The sequence below is a fragment of the Oryctolagus cuniculus genome, chromosome 3, assembly GCF_051225735.1.
Source record: "Oryctolagus cuniculus isolate XC-2025 breed Fujian yellow rabbit chromosome 3, ASM5122573v1, whole genome shotgun sequence".
NCBI classification, from domain to species: Eukaryota; Metazoa; Chordata; class Mammalia; order Lagomorpha; family Leporidae; genus Oryctolagus; species Oryctolagus cuniculus.
In genome coordinates this window covers 170,699,918-170,724,606 of record NC_142869.1, presented here as the reverse complement: position 1 = coordinate 170,724,606, position 24,689 = coordinate 170,699,918, and the positions used below count along the sequence as shown (strand labels likewise).

General features: G+C 42.8%; 2 protein-coding genes across 45 annotated transcripts in view; both read right to left on the bottom strand.

The window, feature by feature from the left end:
* AGBL3 (AGBL carboxypeptidase 3) overlaps window positions 1-14,631 on the bottom strand; it is an 85,823-nt gene extending 71,192 nt beyond the window's left edge. For 13 of the 19 annotated variants that reach the window (XR_016231085.1, XR_016231080.1, XR_016231081.1 and 10 more), the window contains exons 1-3: window positions 13,973-14,511; window positions 12,707-12,767; window positions 7,055-7,240 (exon numbers count right to left, since the gene is read on the bottom strand). Coding sequence is in view for 9 of the 19 variants with exons in the window: in XM_008258132.5 (XP_008256354.4) it covers window positions 7,055-7,240; window positions 12,707-12,767; window positions 13,973-14,161 (436 nt within the window). In the remaining 10 variants the exon portion in view is untranslated. Of the gene's footprint in view, window positions 1-7,054; window positions 7,241-12,706; window positions 12,768-13,972 lie in introns of all 19 variants that reach the window. The other 6 variants (XM_089328643.1, XM_089328646.1, XM_089328648.1 and 3 more) reach the window with 4 other exon arrangements.
* Window positions 14,632-19,016: 4,385 nt separating this feature from the next.
* Window positions 19,017-24,689, bottom strand: part of CALD1 (caldesmon 1) — a 192,202-nt gene continuing 186,529 nt past the window's right edge. For 15 of the 26 annotated variants that reach the window (XR_016230702.1, XR_016230697.1, XR_016230699.1 and 12 more), the window contains 2 exons: window positions 23,964-24,044; window positions 19,095-21,339 (listed from right to left, as the gene is read on the bottom strand). Coding sequence is in view for 19 of the 26 variants with exons in the window: in XM_051847959.3 (XP_051703919.3) it covers window positions 21,331-21,339; window positions 23,964-24,044 (90 nt within the window). In the remaining 7 variants the exon portion in view is untranslated. 26 annotated transcript variants of the gene reach the window in all.

Below are 24,689 nucleotides of genomic sequence, written 5' to 3'. Positions count from 1 at the left end.
AAAGTATCTTGGAGATTTCCCCATATTGGAATGCCTGAGACTGTGTCCCACCTCCACGTTCCAATTCAGTCTCCTGTAACTGCACGTAATAAGAGGCAGCAGATGATGGCTCGCATGCGTGGGTCCTGGTCACCAACGTGGGAGGAGACCTGGATGGAGTTCCTCTCTCTTGGCTTTGGACTGGCCTGGTCCTGGCTGTTGTGGGCATTTGTGGAGTGAACCATTAGATGCAAGATTTGTCTGTCTCTGTCATTCTGCCTTTGAAATAAATAAAAGTGTTTTTATTTTTTTAAGATTTATTTATTTATTGAGAAGTCAGAGTTACAGGGAGGAAGGGAGAGACACAGAGAAAATATCTTCCATGTGCTGGTTCACTCTCCAGTTGGCTTCAATGGCTGGGGCTGGGCCAGGCTGAAGCCAGGAGCCAGGAGCTTTTTGGAGTCTGCCACACAGGAACAGGGGACCAAGTACTTGTTCCATTTTCTTCAGCTTTTCTCTGGCCATTAGCAGGGAGCTGGATGAGAAGTGGAACAGCCAGTACTTGAACTGGCATCCATATTCTCATATGGGTGTGGCAGGCAGCAGCTTTACCTTCTATGCCACAACCCTGGCCCCAGAATAAACTTTTTTTACAAGATTTTTCTTTAATATACATTCTTTAACAGCTATATGGTGTCCCCTCATACGGATTACCACAATTTGACCAATTGATGGACATTATCGATATGTCTTTATTGATGGACATTTTGGTTGTTTCTAATAAATTATTTATACTACAGTGAGCATCCTTATAATATATGCGCTTACTCATATGTGTAAACATCTTTGGGTTACTTAGAAGTAGAAATACTGAACCAAAAATATATCATAAAAGTTTTACATCATTTATCCATCCATATACAGACACACACACACACACACACACACACACACAGAGGGGTAGAAAGTTCATGGAAAGATGGAATTAAAAGATAAGTTTACAGGCCGGTGCCACAGCTCACTTGGCTAATCGTTTTCATAGTACATGTTTTCCACAAACTTTCTAAGACCCTGTAGGTCTCCAAAGATAGATATAAAAGGGAATGCTATACCCTTTAAAAAGGTATAGCAATCTCATTTGTATTTTCACACAATCTGAGGATGTATTATTTCCTTTTTCTTTAAGATTTATTTTATTTTAAAGGAAGACTTAGAGAGAGATGTTCGATCGCCTAGTTCACGTCCCAAATGGCCACAACAGCTGGGACTGGGTCAGGCTGAAGTCAGGAGCGTGGAACTCCATCTGGGTCTCCCATGTGGGAGGCAGGGACCCAAGTAGTTGGGCCATCTTCTGCTGCTTTCCTAAGTGCATTAGCAGGGAGCTGGGTCAGAAGTGGAGCAGCCTGGATCATCATATGGGAGGCGGCATCTTAATCTGTTGCATCACAACACCAGCCTCCAAGGATATTTTTTCTTATTTAAAAAATTGTTTCAGGTGGACCTTTGCCAAAGCGGTTGAGATGCCACTTGAGTCGCCCGCAACCCCTCCCAGAGTGCCTGGGTTTCAGTCCCTGCTCTTCTACTAATTCCAGCTTCCTGATAAAGAGCATCCTGGAAGCAGCAGGTGATGGCTCATGTGCATGGATCCCTGCCACCCACTTGGGAGACCCAGAATGAGTTGTGGGTTCCTGCCTTCGGCCTGGCTGTTGCCCTATCTGAATTTTGTCGGTTGTACCAATAACACAAGCTAAATTACAAATGCATTTTTAGTCTTCTTCAATCTGGAGTATTTTTCAGTCTTTCCTTATATTTTATGACTTTGGCACTTTTGATAATTACAAGTCAGATATGCTGGTTTAGTTCCCAAATGCCTGCAACATCTGGATTGGGTTAGGCTGAAGTCAGAAGCCCAGAGTTCAATGCAGGTATCCCATGTGGGTGGTGGGGGTCCAAGCACTTGAGTCATCACTTACTGCTTCCCAGAGTACACACTGCCAGGAAGCTGGAATCTGGAGCAGTCAGGACTTGACCCCAGGTACTCAGATAGAAATGCATGTCTCCCAAGAATCAGTCGCACACCCAGTGCCCACCCCTATTATCTTCTTTGACCTATTGAGAGCCTCTGCACATTTAAAAAATTTTTGAGTTGTAAGAGTTCTTTAAATAGTCTGAATACAAGCCCTATGTGAGAGAATTTGCAAATATCTTCTCCCATTCTAGATGTATTTTCACTTTCCTGTTTACTTTGAAGCACAAAAGCCACATAACAATACTGATATTGATGATCAAGTGTACTGGGAAACAGAGCTAAAGCTTCGTTTGGATATATCAATGGGGGGTGACGGGGCTGAGTAAGAACTGTATTTACCTTAGTATGAGTTAATTCCTCTGCCAAATATTTCTGCACAAGTTTATCAAAAGGTACAAACAGCAGAATATCACAGAGGGAAATGAGTAATCAATTACTACAAAAATATAAAAATGTATTAAGGCCTTTATAAGACAGATTAGTTATTTCTTTAAATCTATTCCTATCCCACACTGGATCCTTTTAATTGTAAACAACTTTGTACTGAGACTACTACTGTATCTGTTATTCAGAAATGCTAATTTGGGACCAGCACTGAAGCACAGCAGGTTAAGCCACTGCCTGTGACACCAGCATCCCATATGGGCAGCAGTTTGAGTCCTGGCTGCTCCGCGTTTCATCCAGCTCCTGGCTAATGTGCCTGGGAAAGCAGCAGAAGGTGGTCCACATGGCTGGGCCCCTGCACCCACATCGGAGAACTGCGTGGAATTCCCACCTCCTGGCTTTGGCCTGGCCGAGCCCTTGCCATTGTGAACCAGCAGATGGAAGACATCTCGCCCTTTCTCTAACTCTGCGTTTCAAATAAATAAATAAAATCTTTTCAAAATGTAGATGCATATATATATATACATATATAAGTATACACACACACACACACACATATATATATATAACATCTAATTATATACATATAATCGTTTTGTTAATAAGAAAGCCTAGGACAAGAGACAGAGGGGATCCTGGGCATGAGTGATTAACTCAGCAGGTCTTAGTTGTCTGAGCCTTATACATTTCAAAGAGAAGAATGAATCTTGCCAAACTCCTGGAAGCTAACTTGTAAGACCCTGGAATATCCTGTGTGATAAGACTGTCCTTGTCCACCCTTGACCATGAGCCATATCAGACAATGAATGCTGACGACGTGACTTATTGTGGTATGGGAGCTGTAGGCCACTCAGTATCAATTCTGAACTCTGGAAAGGCTAGAGCGAAAGAAACTAAGGTTAGCCATGGGGGTGTTCCATGCAGACACGATCAGTCTCCAACAGAAACCAAGGTCCATCCAACCTCCCCTCACTGGCGGCACTTTACATGTGCCATCTCACATCGTGGCTGGAGAATTGAGTGTTATCTGTAAAACTCCACTGGGAGGGTCTGGAAACCTGTGCCTAGTCTCTCCTGGACTCTGCCCTATGTATCTTTCACCTCTGCTGCTTTTAATCTGTATTCTTTCAGTGTAACTGTGCTCATGAGTAAAATGGATTTTTAGTTTTCTGAGTCTAGCAACAGGAGAGTGGTCTCGGGGACCCTGCTCATCCTCATAAACTGTTTTGGACTGTAAATTGTTACATTTCTTCTTAGAAGGTAATTTTAGAGTATCCTCCTACCAGAAATTCTAGGAGTTTACTCCATCTGTCTATGCACTAGTAAACAACTCATACGAAAGTCCGTCGAAGACTGGATATACCTAAAATTCATTAACAAGAAACCAAGTTTATCTGTTTAATGGAAATTAATGTATCAGTTTATAAAAATAAGAGATTGGTATATATTGATACGAAAAGACTTTCAAGACAGATGGTTGTGTAGGGCAGTTACTTTATAGCTGGACTGGAAAAGCTCTGTTTTTATCTCTGGGCAAGTCTGGATGCCAAGCTTTGCCTCTGGCCAAGATAAGAACAGTCAGGTTAACAACACAGGGTTTCCCAGCTCAAACTCTGGTGACCTCCCACAGCCAGTTTGCTGACTGAGGACTTTCCCTTGGCAGAAGCAGTCAGACCACCTGGCTTGGAGAGGACCCACTGGGAACCTCTGCCTGGGGGTCTTTTGAAGCTAAGATTTATCACAAGGACCTAGGTGCTTCCATCAGAGACAAGCTAGTCTCTGTGTGAATGAGGCTCCAGGGTGCTTTGCGCCAGGATGTCTTCTGCACCCAACAACTGCCAGAAGCTTCCTCCTCTTGCTGCCCCGTGTCCTTGGTCTTTAAAAATTGGCACATAGAATGCTCGGTGGGGTCTTGTGAGTCCTTTCAGTATCCAGACTGGTGATCTCTTAGCAACAGTCAAGTAAAAAAGAGCAAGGTCCAGGCAACGCTGCGGCAAACAGGATTGTGGGAAAGAGGTTTTCTGATGTATTAGGAACCAAAACAGAAAAAGCAACGAGGAATGACTGATTCCTCACAGGTGAGGATGCAGCAGATATCGCATTTGACTTGAGAGCCCAGCAGAGCTTGCAAATATTTCAAGGACACAGACTGTGAATAAAATGTAAAGGACAGCCCCAAATGAAGCTTCCACCCAGTATGACTTCATCTTGCACAGACAGTGCCCCCAGGAGATCTGTGATTTCCTTCTTGACTGCAGGGACCTGGGAGCATTGTGCTGAGAAAGGCTGTAGCTGTACCTGGACGTCCTGGCTACTACCAGGGTGGAGGCCGGGTTCAGGGCCAAACGTCCATTTAACATGTAAGAGACCTTGGAATCTAATCACTCTTAAAACAATACTTTGATAAGGAAATATATTTGAAATTTCAAATGAAATACAACTACTCACATTTGAAAAGTCTGTGGAGTGGTGTGGGTCTTACCAAACAACCAAGGAGAACAGAAACGTTCTCTATTCTGAACCACTGATGCTTACTCATATGACTGAGGGCAAAACCAAAGTTGGAAGTGAGGCTGGGAAGGGTAAGGACCACAGTGGTGCACCGAGGGTGTGCAGTGGGCTGTCCTGTGGGAGGGGAGGCTGGGAAGGGTAAGGTCACATGGTGCACTGAGGGTGTGCAGTGGGCTGTCCTGTGGGAGGGGAGGCTGGGAAGGGTAAGGACCACAGTGGTGCACTGAGGGTGTGCAGTGGGCTGTCCCGTGGGAGGGGAGGCTGGGAAGGGTAAGGACCACAGTGGTGCACTGAGGGTGTGCAGTGGGCTGTCCCGTGGGAGGGGAGGCTGGGAAGGGTAAGGACCACAGTGGTGCACTGAGGGTGTGCAGTGGGCTGTCCTGTGGGATGGGGAGAAAATACGCAATACAAGGAGCACTTGTGCTGTTGGGGGGGTGCTGAGATGCAGAGGGTCTCGCGCCCCCCTTGGGTCTCTGCTCTCTTTCTCTCACTGTTGTGAAACTGGCACAGATCACACGAGAAGCAGGAGGGATTTCCTTTCCTCCTTATTCACTCCCACTGTCACAGATGTATCTATCATGAGGGGCTGCGAGTCCCAAACAAGGTACAAATAAGGCTTCTGTGAGATTCAGATTCCTTGGCACAGCACCGTTTCTTCTGCTTGAGTTCTCATTCTCTCCCTAAAGGAGGGAGGACCAGCAAAGAGGGCTGGGGGCGATGGCACAAGGGCTAAGAGGAGAAAAATGAACAGCAATGCCCTGAACCACGGAAGTTAGATACACACTTAGCCACACCCAGCTGAAGCGATCATTGTAAGGAAGTGATGCTTGTAAGCATTGTATGTAATAATTATTGCATGCCTGTAAGTACTATCAATCATGAATTCTTTCCTATATTTTAACTCTACTGATTTTGAATTACTGGGAGAAAGTAACATCAGTTTTCACAAACAAAAATTAGTTCTCTTTCTTTTCTTTCCTTTTCTATCATCTATCAACCAATCATCTATCTACCCACTGACCTGAGAGTTCAGGTAGAAAACTCAGTTTTCAAGTACTTTTATATCACATCTAATTTAAGTAGGCACGATAGTAGGTACAGATGGTTATAATAAGTTTACACAATTTTAAATTGTATTCACCAGTGAATGCCTGTAGGAGAACTACTGGCAGTAACGTCTATGGACGTAATATAATCAACAAAAGGTAAAAGCAGTGGAGTGAGATGGGGACGATGAAGGGCTTTTATCAGGCCTGGGTATGGACCGTGGAGATCAGGCTGTAAGGTTTATCTAGGAGAGTGAAAAATACCTTTGGGAATGCAGACATATATAAACATAAACATGCATACTAAGATATGTTCTTTCAGTTCCCTTAAGAGCCTTTAAAGAAAAGATGTAGAAAGTAGGAAAGGAAAGGAAAAAGAGACGAAGGGCATAAAAAGAGAGATTATAAAAGAGCAGGAAGGGAGACAGTAAGAGGCACAAGACAACAAGGACACCCTGAAGGCACACGGAGCGAGGAAAAACGAGGAGAACGCACGGGAAGCAGCGAGGGCAGGCCCAGCGGACGGGCAGCCTAGCACAGCTTGTGAATTCACCCAGGGGTCTGTGCTTGGAACACAGCCACGTGTTGAGAATTGTTCAGAACTAAAAATGCTGTAGGGGGCTAAGCACATAGCGTTTTTCCATAGAAACACTAACCAAGCTTTGTGATAATTCATCTTCATAATAGCCATAGACTGGTTGTTGACATTATAAACTACTAATTTACTCTAAATTCTCACCATTACACAGCTTTAGGCTTTGCGTTTAAGCACAGTGAGCAGGTGAACGTTTGAAATATGGCTGATCTGCACTGAGAGATCTGTGAGTATAAGCGCACCCTGATTTCTGAAGGCTTTTACAAAACAAATGAACGTGAAATTTTTTGGATAAATTTGGGCTAAAGATATATTAAAACACTTAGTTTTATATTTTTCCTTCTACCTTTTTAAATGTAGTTATTAGAAAATTAAAAATTAACATATGTGGCTCACGTGATTTTCCCACTGGAATGCACTGTTCTGATACCATTAATTTCCCTCATTAAAACCAGAGTTGGCAAAGTAAGTTTGCTAATGTCTGAATTCCCAAAACCACTACAGACATACCGATATGCTGTACTTTTTCATCAATGACCTCACAGTGGTACGGCCATCTCGTTGGGCTCAGTGGGCCAGAGGAGGAGACACCATACAAATCTCGTGGCTTACGAAGACGCGGCACCCATCGCCCCAGCTGATACTCCAACAGTATTTGTGTCGTCCGAGGGAAGAAAGGGTCCCCATTACAGCTGGCTGAAAAGAAGATCCACACAGTCACGAATGCAGAGACGAAAGGCCCGGATTTCTGCAATTTTTATATGGTTTGCCCTTTCCTTTCAATATTTGTGGCTATCATTATAAATATCTAATAATTAATGGCACTTTTAATAAAAGTACTAATGAAATTTTGTGATAATTGATCTTCAAAATAGCTAAAAACCAGTTGTTGACCATATATCCTATTAATTTACACTAAATTCTCACTGCTACTCTAAATACATCTGCTTCTTGAAGCTTCTCTAGCAATCACCCATTTTTGATTCACCTGATCACACTGTTTTGTAAGAAGGGAAATACGTTCACGGACTAATTCCACACCGCTTGCTGGAACTGCGTTCTCAAAGGTTGCTGGTGAACTCTCACAACCTTCCCTCAGATTCCATCTCAGGGTCACTGAGTAACACAACCCCACAATAATTCACACAGAATATAACGGGGTTGCCACAACAAGGCCATGCCCTGGCCCCTTCTCTTTCAGTGTGATAATCTGAGTGGCGGGGTCAGCGCCATGGTGCAGTAGGTTAATCCTCTGCCTGCGGCGCTGGCATCCCATATGGGCGTCGGTTCTAGTCCCGGATGCTCCTCTTCCCATCCAGCTCCCTGCTGTGGCCTGGGAAGGCAGTGGAGGATGGCCCAAGTCCTTGGGCCCCTGCACCCACATGGGAGACCAGGAGAAGTACCTGGCTCCTGGCTTCATATCAGCACAGCTCTAGCTGTTGGGGCCATTTGGGGAGTGAACCATTGGATGGAAGACCTCTCTCTGTCTCTCCCTCTCACTGTCTGTAACTCTACAATAAAATCTTCAAAAAAAAAATCTGGGTGGCATCAATTTCCTTTCTTTTCTGATGCTACACAAACTGTGAACCCACCTTTAACTCGGGACTTTCCGTGTAGTAATCCCTGTAAGGCTGCCGCTCACTGTAGCCGAGCAGCCCACTCCTCCGCTTGCTTCTGCAATCCCCCTACGAAAGGCTCTCCCTGCTGTCCCTCAGCTGCAGCCTCCCAGCCTCTTCTGGTTGAGCTGCTGAATTGTGAATTGCTAACTGTGCACATAAACTCTTAAAATTCTATGTGCCAAAGCTCATCTTTCAACAATACCTTCAACTGGGCCAATCTTGAATATATTGTTCTTTGTCTTTTACTTTCTGACAAATGTCAATGTCACACCCCAGCTGTATGGTACAACATATACCTTGAACATATGCACTGTAATGTATTTAACAATTCTCCAACTAATGATTTTTAGATTGTTTCCAACTTTTGATGAAATCAGAATTAGAACAGACAGTTGCCTTACCAATTTACAAAATATCAAATTTAAAGCTGTTACGATACACAGTATGACAGTGATTCAATGAAATGGAATGGAGTCCAGGAATGGATTGATGGAATTTACTATATGATACACGTGACATGTTAAATGTCATATGATAAGGGTGATATTTCAAATCAGTGGGGAAAAACGGCAAACTTTTTTTTTAGATTTATTTATTTATTTGAAAGTCACAGAGTTACACAGAGAAAGGAGAGGCAGAGAGAGAGAGAGAGGTCCGGCAATGGCCGGAGCTGTGCTGATCTGAAGCCAGGAGCCAGCAGCTTCTTCTGGGTCTGGGTCTGCCACGTGGTGCAGGGGCCCAAAAGACTTGGGCAATTTTCACTGCTTTCCCAGGCCACAGCAGGGAGCTGGATCAGAAGTGGAGCAGCCAGGTCTTGAACCGTTGAAAGGGCAAACTTAATAAAGTAATGGACTACAAAATGGCACAGTAGCTAGCTATGTATTAAGAAATAAAATTAGATGCATGTCTTAAACCATTCAAAAAACAACACAAAATTAATTAGTATCAATTAAATACCAAAATTCAAACAAACAAATATAAGTATTTAAAGAAAATTTAGATGATTACATGGATGACTTTGTGGGTAGGGAAGGCCTTTGTAACTTAAGACACAAAAATGAAGAGCTACAAATAAAAGCCAATGAACTGGGGGCCGGCACTGTGGTGCAGCAGGTTAAAGCCCTGACCTGAAGCCCCAGCATCCCATATGGGCGCCGGTTTGCATCCTGGCTGTTCCACTTCCGATCCAGCTCTCTGCTATGGCCTGGGAAAGCAGAAGATGGCCCAAGTCCTTGGGCCCTATACCCACATGGGAGACCCCAAAGAAGCTCCTGGCTTCAGATCGGCACAGCTCCGGCCATTGTGGCCATCTGGGGATTGATCCAGCAGATGGAAGACCTCTCTTTCTCTCTCTCTGTAACTCTTTCATATAAATAAAATAAATCTTTAAAAAAATTTTAAAAAGCCCGACAAACTGAACCACACAAAATAATCCTTAACAATGGAAGCAACATAAAGAGAATTAAAGGACTCTGTCAGGAGGCAATGCATACCAAGAAGGCATACAAACAGACATGACGGTAAAAAATAATTCTGACTTTCTCCAGCACTCATGGAACTGCTACTTAAAAGAATGAGTTACTTCCCGTCTTCCAGCAGAATGGCATAATTTTTGAAAGGGCAGCAAAGGAAAAAACAAAAGAAAACAAGGGCCGAGGAGAAAGCATACAAAATTTCTCTAAGCACGGGTTTTGATATATAAAGAAAAAGATCTACAAAGACGCATAATCTGAGAATCATGGTCCCCTCAAAACTGGAGATTTGTTTTCAGAAAGGCCTTACCTGTGATACATATGTAAGTATCAGTAGAAATACTTTTAATATCTGAAAGTATAAATCTAAGTCTATAAATTTTTTATTTATTTATTTATTTATTTTTATTTTTTTGACAGGCAGAGTGGACAGTGAGAGAGAGAGACAGAGAGAAAGGTCTTCCTTTGCCGTTGGTTCACCCTCCAATGGCCGCCGCGGCCGGCGTGCTGCGGCCGGCGCACCGCGCTGATCCGATGGCAGGAGCCAGGAGCCAGGTGCTTTTCCTGGTCTCCCATGGGGTGCAGGGCCCAAGCACCTGGGCCATCCTCCACTGCACTCCCTGGCCACAGCAGAGGGCTGGCCTGGAAGAGGGGCAACCGGGACAGAATCCGGCGCCCCGACCGGGACTAGAACCCGGTGTGCCGGCGCCGCAAGGCGGAGGATTAGCCTAGTGAGCCGCGGCGCCGGCCTAAGTCTATAAATTTTTTAAAATCAAGTGCACATCAAGATGCCCACATACATGTCTACTTAAAAATGAATGACTTTATAAAGGTAATTCTTTATAAGTATATTTCATTTAAATTAAGATGCATTTCCAGTACATTGTGTCGATTTATAGGGAGTCAAACTGTAAACACATTTAAAGAGGCAGTTATTCACAGAAAAATCAATAGCCTTTATAAACACAGACAATGTCCTGGATGAGAAAGAACTTTTAAGATCAGTACCATTCATAATAGCTCCAAAAAGAAGCAAATATCTTGGAATAAATTTAACCAAGGATGTCAAAGATCTCTACGATGAAAATTACAAAGCACTAAAGAAACAGAAGAAGGTATTAAAAAATGGAAGAAACTTCCATGTCATGGATTGGAAGAATCAACATCATCAAAATGTCCATACTACCAAAAGCAACTTACAGATTCAATGTGATCCCAATCAAAATACCAATGACATTCTTCACAGACCTAGAGAAAACTATGCTCACATTCATATGGAAATATAAGGGACATAGAATAGCTAAAACAGTCTTGCACAACAAACACAAATTTGGAGGCATCACAATAGCTAATTTGAAGACATACTACAGGGCAGTAATAATCAAAGCAGCCTGGTACTGGCACAAAAAAAGACTTAAAGATCAATAGAACAGAATAGAAACTCCAGAAATCAATCCATGCATCTACAGCCAGGAGCTAAAATCAATCTATGGAGCAGGGACAGTCTCTAACAAATGTTGCTGAAAAAACTGGATCGCCATGCGCAAAAGTATGAAAGTAGACCCCTACCTTTCACCCTACATAAAAATCCACTCAGAATGGATCAAGGACCTAAATCTATGACCAGATACCATCAGATTATTAGAAAACATGGGGGAAAGTCTACAAGACACTGGCGTAGGCAGAGAATTCTTGGAGAAGTTCCCAGAAGCACAGGCAATCAAAGCTAAACATGACAAATGGGAGTACATCAAGCTGAGAAGCTTCTGCACTGCAAAGGAAGCACTCAGCAAAGTGAAGAGGCAACCAACAGAAGGGAAGAAAATATTTGCAAATTGTGCAACTGATAAAGGGTTAACACCCAGAATATATAAAGAGCTCAAGAAATTCAACAACAACAATCCAGTGAAGGACTTAAACAGGCATTTGTCAAGAGAGGAAGTTCAAATGGCCAATAGGCACTTGCGAAAATGCTCAGGATTCACTAGCCATCAGGGAAATGCAAATCACAACCACATGGGATTTCACAATGAGGCTTACATATAGAAATCAACACACAACAAATGCTGGCAAGGATATGGGGAAAAGGTACCCTGATCCACTGCTGGTGGGAATGTAAACTGGCGCAACCATCATGGAAGACAGTATGTAGATAGCTCAGAAATCTGATAGACTTACCAAATGACCCAGCAACCCCACTCCTGGGAATTTACCCAAACCGAAAGAAGTCAGTATATCAAAGAGTTATCTGTACCCCCATGTTCACTGCAGCACTATTCACAATGGCTAAAATATGGAATCAACCCAGATGTTCATCAGCTACTAATTGGATAAAGAAATTATGGTACATAAACATTATAGAGTTCTAGTCAGCTGCTAAAAAATTAAATCCTGTCTTTTGCAATAAGATGGTCACAACTGGAAACCATTATACTTAGTGAAATAAGCCAATCCCAAAAAGACAAATACCATGTTTTCCCTGATCTGATGCAATAGAACACCTGAAGTGTAATGCGGTGGCGTGAGACCTTCTTGAGAACGGACGATTGTTTATAGCCCTTGTCCCTTCTACTGAGTAACAATCTTTCGTTCAGTTTTGCTTTAGTTTGTTGAGTTTTCTTTCTCTTCTTCTTTCTTTATGTAGAGTAGGGTTAACTATATGATCACTAAGTATGCTGATAGATAATAGATCACTGTAAATTAGGAATGGAAATCTGAGGTGGGGGGAGGAGTTGGAATGTGGGCAGAAGGGAGGGGAAATCCTACTATATTCCTAAATCTATATGAAATATGTGAAACTTGTATAACTTAAATAAATTTTTGTTTAAAACCAAAAAAATCACTATATATTCTCACTTATTTTCTAATATAAATCAGGTTTACCTAAAACCTGCAAAGTCTGAACCCCTGAAGGATTCTATTAAAAGTGGATACAACATTTGCTCTTCCTACCCACCAGAATAATTATTCTTTTATTATTCAACTTGACAATCTTTTTTAGTTTCCTTACATTTTAATCCACTTAAGATCTTACAATAAAAACGAAGGAAAATACATGGATAGGTTCAAACCTGCTAAAAGAGCACACTGATGAATATCTTCATTTAGAAATTTCATGAAAGGATCTTCATCCTAAAACAAAAGAATTTTCAAATATTTCTTTTAAAAATCAAATTTCCAAATCCTTCCTAAATTTCTTTACTTATCATACTACTTGGGACTGGGTATATGGCTTTAACCTTTAATAAATGAGAAAACTACAGGATTATTATGGGCTACTGATCAAAGTATCCCAACATCTGAACTATCCTGAGACCGACTTCAAGTCCTCATCTTTCATCCCTCCTCTCCACCTGGAAATGGTCATGATGGTGACTGCAGGGAGGCAATAGAGTGAAGATTCTTGACACACTTGTGAAAACAATTGACATTAGAAAAAAAAAACAAAGTCATCAACTTAAAGGGTTACATATCATTTGGGAGGGCTTAGCTAGGAACCTTAATTTACATACAAGATCATTTTTATTTTAACAATGATGTACTACTATCAGACAAAATATTTTTAAATAATACATTCCCCCTCCTTTCTTCTTCTACATCACTCCTTTGTGACATCAGAGCCACATTAACAGCATCGTGAACAAGGTAGTTTTCAAACAGGTCCTAGTATGATACATACTGTGGTGTAACACAATAGAACTAGAACACCTAAGAAAATAAGTGGACATGAAATATAATAAACAACCTTAATAACAACTTAAGTCACTTTTTTTAAAAATCCAGGAGAATCTTGGCCAAAATATTTTCTCAAGAAAACAGTCATGGATGCTGGTTCAAGTTCTAGCTGCTCCACTTCTGATCCAGCTCTGCTATGGTCTGGGAAAGCAGCAAAAGATGGCCCAAGTCCTTGTCCCCTGCACCCAAGTGGGAGACCCGGACTAAGATCCTGGCTCCTGGCTTAAGATAGTCCCAGCTCTGGCTGTTGAGGCCAATTGGGAAGTGAACCAGCAGATGGAAGATCGATCGATATCGATATCTCTCTCTCTGCCTCTGTCTCGCTGTAAATCTTTCAAATAAATAAATAAATAAATAAATCTTTAAAAACAAAGCAAAAGAAACTCAGTCATTTAGTTTATCTTTCCTATAGTACATTAAGTACATAGTACTAAGAGCTTAGCTTTTTCAAATTATTTCCAAACTTCAATGACAATGATTTAAACATCAAACTGATTTTAATTGGGAATTTATATCACACAAATAACTATACAGTAAATAAATAATTTATAACACAAAAAATTATTTATCTTAAAATAAGTGAAACATTGAAGGGGACATACTGATTCGTCTTCATCGCTGTTTGTTCTGTCCGAGTAGTCTTTTTCTGAACCTTCTGACATCTCTTTCCGTGTTTGCCTTGAAATTCCTATTATGTGGGTAGGCTGTAAAACAGTGTCTAAGCAACTTGTTTGACAACGTTTAAGCTGCCGGTGTTGGTCATGAGAACTCAAGTAGATATTCAATCGCATTTAATCAACACTGACAGCCACCTGCCTTAAAAATTAAACACCGTGCAGCTAATCAAGCCCTACACCTCCTAGAAGAAAGCTTCCATCACTGGAAAGAGACAACCATCACGAGGCTGACCAAGCCAACGATTTAATTGCAAAAGTTCCCAGAGCACACAGCGGATCATTGACATTCTGTGTTTACCATGCAATACTGCACCGAGATAGCGAATTCACTACGGACCAAAGAGAAATCGCTCAGGCACTAACGCAGCGCTAAGCTTCTGGGCTCCTCAACTGTCAGCTGCCCCAGAATTCCTGTCTACAGCCTGTCACAGGCTGCTCCAGCAGTCAACTTACGGTGTGTAATTCGTACCGAACGCAACAGCTGCCCCGCAGGGCGGATTGGGCGAGGACCGGCACGCCCCACGCAGGTGTCTTCCATCCGGCTGCCTCCAAGACAATGCAGCCACCCGAATTCCGTGTCAAGGTTCCAGATTCCCGAGGATCGAAGGCACGCACCCACCCAACCCCACTCGTTTACGCCCCTCCCCACAAAAGCCGTGTTTTAGAGCGTGGTCTACACCGACCACAAGATTCCAAGCCCCGGCGGGCGCCCAGAGCTACAAACGCATCATCGGGGAGGGGAAACACGGCCTCACGGGCGGGACCCTGAGTGTGACCCGACTCCAGTCTCCGTCTGGGGACCCCAACTCGTCGGCAGCACTGCACTGGCACATGTCTACACCCGCGGCACCTCCAGGCGCCGACTCGGACACGCCAGCGGGCGCCCCGCCGGGGTCTGGGGCGTCGGAAGCCCAAGAGGCAACAGCAGGCGCTGGTAGGAGGCACGGAGAAGTCGAGGGGCTCGGCCGCGTTCGCCGCACCCTCGCTGGTGCCGCCGCGCACCCCGGAAGCCGCGGCAGCGCCTGCGAGCGCCCCTTCCTCTCCCGGACGCGTCACCTGCCGGCCGCGGCCGCCCCCCACTGCCGCCCCCAGTCCTCCAGCCAAGTTCTTCTTTCCGTGCGAGGAAGCGTGGGTGCCCACGAGCTCGTCAGTGTCCAGCCGCAAGAAGAAAGGCCACTCCAGCAAGTGTGGTAGCCCCGACCCTGTCCTTGTTACCAGGCCGCTCGTTTCCAGGGCAACGGGCCTATCCTCGCGAGACATTGGGCAGTCTCACGCGCCCGGCGCAGCGGCACTGAGCCTGCGCGCAGCCCTGGCCCGAGGAAGGGGAAACCCCGGGGGATGACGGGAACTAGGGGCAGAGCGGCTGAGCCAGCGCAGAGGGTTTGGCCGGGGGTTGGGGAGCTGGGGTCCGGCGGGAAGGTTTAGGAGTGGGGAGGCGAGCAGCGGGTTTTCCCCGGGCCCTTTCTCAGAGGCGGCAGTGGAGCATACTGGGTAAGACCTGTGCTTTGCAGACCACCTGGCGTTAACAGCGTGCCCTTGGCCAACTTCACTTTTTTTGTCCCGTTTGTATTAGATGTTATTTCTGTACATCACATCCTGATTCCCCCCATCTATAAGTTTGGTGTTCAATTTGGTATATTTGGAACAGTTTTCCAGGTGTAGCAGGAAAAAAACTGTGTACCTATAATATATAAATATATAATATAAATATATGCCCACACGAGGCATATGTGCCATCTGATTTGTGATGTTGTAGAGACAGTATATCAAGTTTGAAAGTAGAATACGGGGCAACGCACTATGACTTAAGCACCGAAATGGGTTAATATCGAGATTTTATCAAGTTTTGAAAATACCAGGTTTTGTTGAAATAGCAGTTTGGAAACTTGGACCTTCCAGTCAGACCTTGACTTGAGAAAATAGAGCATACGTTGGACCAGCGTCTCTTGAAGAACAGTACTTAGAATTGATAGCTGTAGCTTGCTTCATGCCATACATACACACTAAAGGTGACACGCAGAGAATCTCAATATATAGGACCTATTTTTCGGTTGCATTTTCATCGTGGTTGCACACCATAGGATGTCTGTCAGATGCTCGAAGTGAAGCCTGAGAAAGGAACTGACCAGAGATGTCAGAGCTGGGACCAAGTCTCGTGAATTTACTCCAAATACTTACATATGTCAAGTAATATCCCTTGATCATGTGTCGAGTAATCCTTAGAGAGAAAAGTTATCTTAGTGCACCACAGAAATATTTAGAATTTCAACCAAATGTTGAAAATCATATTCATTCATTATTTCAGTAATTTGGCAAATATTTATTGAGTGCCTACCACTTGTCAAAGACTTCTCAGTGTAAGGTGTGTGTGTGTGTGTGTGTGTGTATATATATATATATATATATATAGCAGGGAACAAAGTAGGCATTTTTAATGGAGGTTATGTTCTAGAAGGAAAAAACAGACAAACCAATAATAAAAGTCACTCAGATGATAACTGCTGTGGAGAGGAGTAGAGCAGGAACAATGAAGGGCATTGAGTATTGGGGGCATATGGGTCTTGGTAGGGCTGCTCTTTCAGATGGGGTGGCCAGGGAAGGTATTTGAGCCAAGGGATAAACCAAACCATAAGGACACAGCTAAGGGCAGACCGCCAGGCAGGAGGCACGGTGAATACAAACACCCTGAGAGAAGTTTTAGGAATTATCCCAGGCAGTACTGTTTGGTCAAAGCTTAGCTGGAATTAGTATGGATTTACAGAAAGAGATGTCATAAGGACTTCTTTCTTTTCCAAGATAATTTTAAAATGATTTTCTTAAGCACCTGCTCTTTTTAACTCTTGGTTAATTTTACTTACTCTCCTATTGCAGACACTTGTATGTACTCGAAATGAAATTCCTTGCCTTTAAGTTAAAGTGGCAGGAAGTCTTGGAGTAAGCTTCCCCGTAGGGCTGTCAGTCTGCATTCCTGTTCCCCTTCCCTGTGGTCTTCCTTGAGAAGATCATGGGACAGGTTCCCCCCACAGCTGGCTTCCATCTTTCGGGAAGGCAGCTTTATGACTGCAGCAACTTTTCCCTGCACTTTTTTGGGGTACACTTACTGTAAGACTGTAGTATAAAAGGCCATCTAATGAAAGTAGATCACTAAGAGAGAAAAAGACAATAAAAACTGTACCCCAGTCAGTTCCTTATAACACCCAAGAAGTTAATGGCCAGGGAAGTCTTCTCACAGTGTGACTGAGATGGCCATACTGGGCCCGAGAGCCCATGATAGCCTAGTGACTTGACCTTGCCCATACTAGTGTGGGATGACCCTATGTAGGACTAAACCTCTTAAACTGGTCCCAAGTTCAACTCTCAAGATCTGTTACAGCCAGTCAGCTCACCACGACTCAGTTCATGGGTCACTACCATAATGACACCTTCCTAATCCCTCTATCAGTAAAATTAATTGTATGTATCTGGAGACTGTGTGGAAGCAATAGTTCCATTTACTTGGAAATGACATGGCAAAGATGTCCCTGCTTGGGTAACAAATAACAGGATAAATCACCTCCACAAAAGAGAATGAATGTGTGGAAGTTGAGTTCCTGGCTCTTGACTTTTTCCTGGCTCAACTCTGGCTGTTCGGGGCACTTCAGCATGAGAAATCTCTCTCTCTCCCTATCTCTCGCCTTTATAATAAATAAAAATAAATAAACTGGCCGAAACAGACAATGCACTCAAATCAAGACCTTGCTGGGGTTATCTCCTATGGAAGAACCACATTTAGGCATGTGAGATCATTTTCCTTGTTCCTTCTTCCACTTGGAGCAGACATGCACAAGGTGAGTAGGAAAAAATCTGCACAACAGACTCATTCCTCATCACACGGAAGACTATAGTATTGTTTCCAAGTTCATATCTTGAATATGTGTATTATAAAATTAATTTTCATTTAATCTTATCAGTGTGGTCCTAACACTATTGACTGTATTTTTATTGTTTCATTTTATACATTTATTTTGATGACAACTATCTTATTGTCTAGACTTATTACACCTATTATTAGTATGTAGCAGTAAAATACTTTTTTTAAATAGTATTTTAGTCAATTCTGTCAATCTTATGTGAAGGACTTAGGAAAGTATTCAAAAGCTCTGAACCCACAAATTAAAACCTTTATGAGAACCTCAGCCTTCAGACCAATAAGTACCATATAAATATGCAAAATTTCTATGAAAAAATATTTTTCGATTCAAATGTAATCACCACTGTCCCCAGGTAGTAAACGTTCTACAAACAAATGGCATGTATTAAATGAATGTCTGTGTTACAAAAGACAGTCTTCAGGCACATAGCACTGCCTTTCCTAGGAGCAAGAGGGGTGGAATGAACCCTCAATGGGGGGGCCAGCACTGTGGCGCAGTGGGTTAATGCCCTGGCCGAAGTGCTGGCATCCCATATGAGTGCCGGTTTGAGATCCAGCTGCTCTACTTCTGATCCAGCTCTCTGCTGTGGCCTGGGAAAGCAGTAGAAGATGGCTCAACTTGGGCCCCTGCACCCACGTGGGAGACCTGGAAGAAGCTCCTGGCTGCTGGCTTTAGATCAGCCCAGTTCTGGCTGTTGCGGCCAATTGGGGAGTGAACCGTCAGATGGAAGAACCGTCGGATGGAAGACCTCTCTCTCTCTCTCTGCCTCTCTTCTCTCTGTATGTAACTCTGACTTTCAAATAAATAAATAACTCTTTAAAAAAAAAAAAAAGAAACTACAGTGGGAATGACAGGGAATATGAAGGAACATTCAATTTTTTTTTTAAAAGAAGAATTTTTAAATCCTTTTTTCCTCAACTTTATCCATACATGTTTGGTCAGTAGTCCAGATCAGAGAAATTTTCAATATTTTGTCAGAAAATTACAAGAAGAGCATTAAAATATAAACATGCTTTTCTTTTTCAAGAGTAAAACCAAGACTCAATCCGAAATGCAGGTTTTGTCATGCCATCATCTTTATTAAAATAGACACACATCTGGCAATATAGCACACGGAAATAAGCGAGGCAAAGATATTTGGAGGAATTCCATTTATTGTAGATGCATTTTCACAATATACTTTTATTGCAGCGATCAATTATCAGTGAAAAATACCAAGTGTTCATAAAGTTTTTATGAATGGCAGATTCACAGAACATGCTAGTCAGCTTGCAGTTTTACTTCTTAAAGATAACAGAGAATTCTAATTGAACAAGTAAACAATGAGTTTGTTTTTCAAACAAATTAAATCCAAACAGAACAAAATTCTACCCTAAAATTTATTCCATCCAAATACCGGAATAAATGTCTGGATTGATACATTCTCTTCTCAACTTTACACTTTCTAGAAAAATATATAATAGCAATCAGGAAAAGCTCTTGTTCAAAAGTTCAACACAGCAACGTTACCTCAAACTTGGCTGCATCTCACTCCAATGATGGTAGTTAAGGCTAAATAGGGAGTTTCAGGTTAAGTTCTAGTTTATCTGAACATAGACGTGTGTCTACTCTGTCACGGGTGAACGACTTGTGCGATCTTGGTGGCCCATGTCTGCCAAAAGCTAGGATTCAACTACCTGTAAGCGGGGATCCCTCCTCATGCCCGCCTCCCCGGGTGAGCTCTACTGGAGGAGTTTCGTTGATGAGAAAATTGTCCCTTGGGAGGCCCTCTTATTGTGGTAGGGACAGAGACTGAAACAATTTTGGTTAAGTCAGCTGAGGTATGAGTTTATAGAACTATACTACTTGTAGACGTCTATAGAGAACATTTGGCCAAGACGCTGGAGCAATTTTCCATCATCTATTATGAAGAATAAAAACTTATAGGCTAAAATAAGACCTGATATCTGGATTGTGTGTGTAAAAGCAGTGAATCAATAAAGACTCACTAGTAAACTAATATGTAACTAGTAAAAGTTAAATATACTTTTGAAATTTTGTCAAATTATCAACATATGACAAGTACCACTGACTAATAAAGGTAGAAAAGATTAATTTTAAGAACATTTCAGAGTATATAAAAATGGAAATGTTGTCCTGCCTCCTAAATACTGGATTGTGTTCATTTTAGTTCTTTACTTCCAGACATTAGCAAACACTGGTCTTTGCTTAGACCCATGCGTGGAATTCCATGTGTAATACAGTCACTAAAACTCTTTAAATTTTTCTGAAGGAAAGGACCTTAGATATCACGTCCACCAATTTTTATGAACTTTGTGATGAATAACCAGGTTGTGAGCTTGATTCAGATAGTAGATTTAGTAAAATTCACACTGGACTTCAAGCCTGCTTTTAATTATAAACTAAATACTATGTCTTATAGAAGATTTCAACTTGTTTTGACACTTCTAGTCTCTCTTTTCTTCAATACTTTTTTTTTTCTTACAGGTCACTGGGCATTGAAAACATATCGATACCTATCTGCCATGTTTCTATTGGCAAATATGAAATATTAATATAATACTGTGATTTTTAATTTTTTAAAAAGCTGTGATATTGGCTAGTTACAAGGACATACTACTAAATATAATTGTCTAGCACATAAAAAAGCATTCTATCATTAGTGTGTTTATATATGTATATGCACATACATACATCATCGAGTAATCTAAGATGTGGTTCAGGCTACTGTTACTACTAAAGAAATCCACAAACCAATCTAAAAAAAATCAGTACCACTGTCAGCTAACAGAATAATCCAATTTAGATATGCATCAGCATGAAATAAAGTAATACCTTAACAGTACATCTTTTTTTTTTTAAAGACAATCATTGCAGTATATAAAATCTGAAATGGGTTACTTTCAGAAAGAGTTACAATTGCCTACTACGATCATTTCTCCCATGCTTTATTCTAAAGTGCAGAAACAACATGACTTCTGTATTTAAAAGGACAACCATGGTTCATTTTTCTAGATACTGCACACATTCCTCAGGCAATTTTCAACTTGGATCTCTTTGTGCTGATTTCCAATGTGGTTGGAATCACTGTTCAGACAGAATCAGGGTGATCAGTAGAAAAGTCTCTTTCACAGCATGGGTTTCTTTAGAAACAGGCTCCTGTGCAAGGGCAGTACTTTCACCATGAACATCTCTAGACTGTGATTATTAAATATAGTGATCATATACATGGGTTTACTGGGATATTGTAAAATAAAACAAAGGAAGATGAACCCAATTTAGTAAATCACCATAAATATAAGACAGAGCAAATTAGCCCTCTACAGTTGAGCTGGTCCAGGGTCTTGAGTTTGGGTTCTTTCTTGAACTGCCTCAGACCTGCTGAGAGAAAAGAACTTTAAATCCACAGCCTGCAGTGTTTCAGCCAGAAACATTGGTTTTTGTCGGAAGGAAAACAGGGGCAGATTCCAGTTATGGCAGCCATAGATGGTTACGAAATGCGGGAGCACTACTGGCATGCTCCTCAAATATGATCTTTTATTCTACATTTCTCCTGTCGAGTTTCTAGCTTACTTCTTTGTTTCTCCTTTCTGGTCCCTCTTCCTAACTTGACCATCACAATCTTTTTTTTAAGCTCCATGGTAAGGACCAGCAGTGTAGTGTGCATTCCAAAATAGGCACACATGACCTAACTAGCCCAGTCAAGGCCATGTCCACGTATCATGGTGAATTAGGATATGCTTATCTTTCACCTTCTCCCACTTCAATCTAACAAACTCTACTTCCTCCCTCCTATTCTTTCTTAAACATTTTATTTAAACTATATAAGTTTCATGTATTTTATACACGCAGACTTAGGAACATAGTGATTTTTCTCACCTTACCCTCCCTCCTGCCCATGTTCCAACCCTTCCTCCTCCCTCCTGTTCTTACACCCCTATTCCCGGACTTCCCTGGTCCACACTCCTAGTCTGATGACTTCCCCCACCATGTCAGCTATTAAACATCCTTGCTGGGGTAGTAACAACTACTAACATGTTATGCATTTCCATTTTCAAACGTGTTGTGCATTTTCATTTCGATGGAATGATGGCACAACAAGAAGCATTTGACATTCTGGAACAGAGGAGACAGCTTGTTTGGCATCTCATAAGCTCAGCTCTGAGTCTGGTGGGTTATATCATCCTTATTATTGGTATGGAAAGAGTTCAGGGGCACACCCCAGGGAGGCGGAGCTAGTGAGTGTGCGCTAGCCACCACGGTGTGCCTTCCAGGGAGGCGGAGCTAGTGAGTGTGCGCTACCCACCACGGTGTGCCTTCCAGGGAGGCGGAGCTAGTGAGTGTGTGCTACCCACCACGGTGTGCCTTCCAGGGAGCACGGCTCATGTTCTTGTGCATGGGGGTGGTGTTCTCTGAGTTCCACCATTTTAGAACATCTTTGCTCCGCTTCCCAGAGCTCTGGCTAAGAGGAGTGCTATCCAGAGGGACCCCCTTGGACCTGTGGTGATGGATGACAGGTAGCAGACATGTCCTACTCAGAAAGGAGACTATCTCCACACTTGGACTGCCCTTTCTGAAAGGGCAGAAGCCCAGGCTAGCAGGATCATACAGGTTTTGTCCACCAAGTTCATTCTTTGTTTAGAAAACAAATGAAAAGTTCCCCTCTGCCCTGCCACCAGGAGAAAATCACACGAGGAATTCCACAACTTCACATTTTCTGCTGAATGTGTACCCTCAGTGGAAAGTTGTATGCATAATGGTGAGTACCCAGGCCCAGATCAGACTGAGTGGCAATCCAGTGATTTGCTGTATGGCTTTGGGAAAATTACTCAATCTCTCTGAGCTTAATTTTCCTCAGCTATAAGATGGAAACAGTTCTGCTGACCTCACGTGGTGGCGAGAGATCAAATGTGGTAATAAACAGCTCTTGGCACGTAGTGGACGCTGTCAGTGGTACATAGTAGTGATTATTGCTACTGGGTATTTTTAATACAGTTAGCAATCATTTAGAAGATGTAACCTATTTAAAAGTCACTTTAAGGTGAGAGGCTGGGCTATTGGCTCATATTGGATTGGATTATCACTGCACAACTAATAGGGAAACAACTCAGGCAGCTGCACTAGACTTAGAAAGTAGGAAAGGGGCAGTACGTCGCTCCCTTCAGTGAATACAGTGTGTGTTCATTGCCTTTGATGCCGCCTCCACCCCGGGTCGTCCTAAGGAGTGCTTCCACCTCTAGAGCTCTACGTCGACCCCAAAGCAGCCCGTGCTAACCGTACTGGTGGTCTCTGATTTCTCTTTTTAATTTTTCCTCTTTCTGAGAATACTGGGCTATTACTTGAAATGGAAAAAGGCTACAGCTGGGATATGAATTAGCGCTTTGATTAACAAGCTGTCCTAGTCACAGTCTGAGCATCCTTTTAGATGTTGTCCAGGGAACCATCTCTCATGAATGAGCATAACCTATGCTCAGAAGGCCAAAAGTGGAAGAGGACTCCATGCTCACTCATTTAGGTGGCAAACATCATTGTACTTTAGATACATTTTAAATTTTGGCCATAGCAACCTTGGGTCCCAGGCTGCTGGCGATGGCAGTATAATCTAGAACAGGTCCAGAAAACAACTTAGGAACACCCATAGAAGCAGGCATTTTCCCTAAGCATTCTTCAAATGACAATGCTGGGACCTCATAAGGAAAGACAGGCAATGGTTATCTCCTACTGCCTTTCGCTGCCAATCTTCCTGTTCTATGGCAGATCTACAGTGTCTCACTGGGCACCATTCCACAGGGGTGGGCTACTCGTGCTGCATGACTGACAAACTTGCAAGGCCAAAGGCTCCACGAAGCTTTCCTTTTGACTGTACTCACACAGGTCTTTTAGAAACTACTAACCAAGCAAAGATGTGTGGGCCAGTGTTAGGTCTCATTTACCCCCAGGCCATTACACTGCAGGATTCACTAGGAAAACATCTCGTTGCAATACCAGTCCTCCAAGTAGATTACCTTAGTGGGGGAAGTGACCTTGTCCACAGATTGCTTTTCCCAGAGGTTCCGCTTGCCGGACACATCTCCCGGCCTCAAGTCCTAAGGAAGAGAGCGCAGAAACAATGCAGAAGTGGTCCTTTTATATTTTCTGGCCAGGTCTAAATACATTGCCACACTTGTTCATATGAATCAATTTATCACCTGCTATATACCCCCAGCAAACTAATAACAGATAGGATAGCGCTATTGCTTGACATTAAACAGACTTATTCTGATGATGTGAAAATGGACTGGAATTACATATAGCATCTGGATCCTCTCCTTCACCAAGGACTGATTTGTTGACTAAGTGGAATATCAGCATATGTAAAATAACGGGAGCTCTCTCTACCTTTCTACCTTCTTGAAGTGAACAGAGCAGGAGTTATTTTACGATAGTTCATCTGGGGGTTGATAAGCATTTCCCACCTGCAGAGTAAGTGCAGGTGCCCTGCCCCTGTCCCATCTCAGGGAGGGTACCTCTCAAGTGAGTGCTCCCTGGTGGCCTCTAGGTCTCCCCCTGGGCATGAAGTGTTCACGTCCCATGTAGTAACTTAGTCACACATCCTTCCCCCCACCACATGCCCTGCCAACTGTATGCACTGGAGTCACTGTGTTAGCGGAATGGGCAGCCCAAACCAAGGCTCTTTCCTAACTGGATTTTCCTCACGCGAAAATCACATAAATCATTTTGGATTTCCTGGG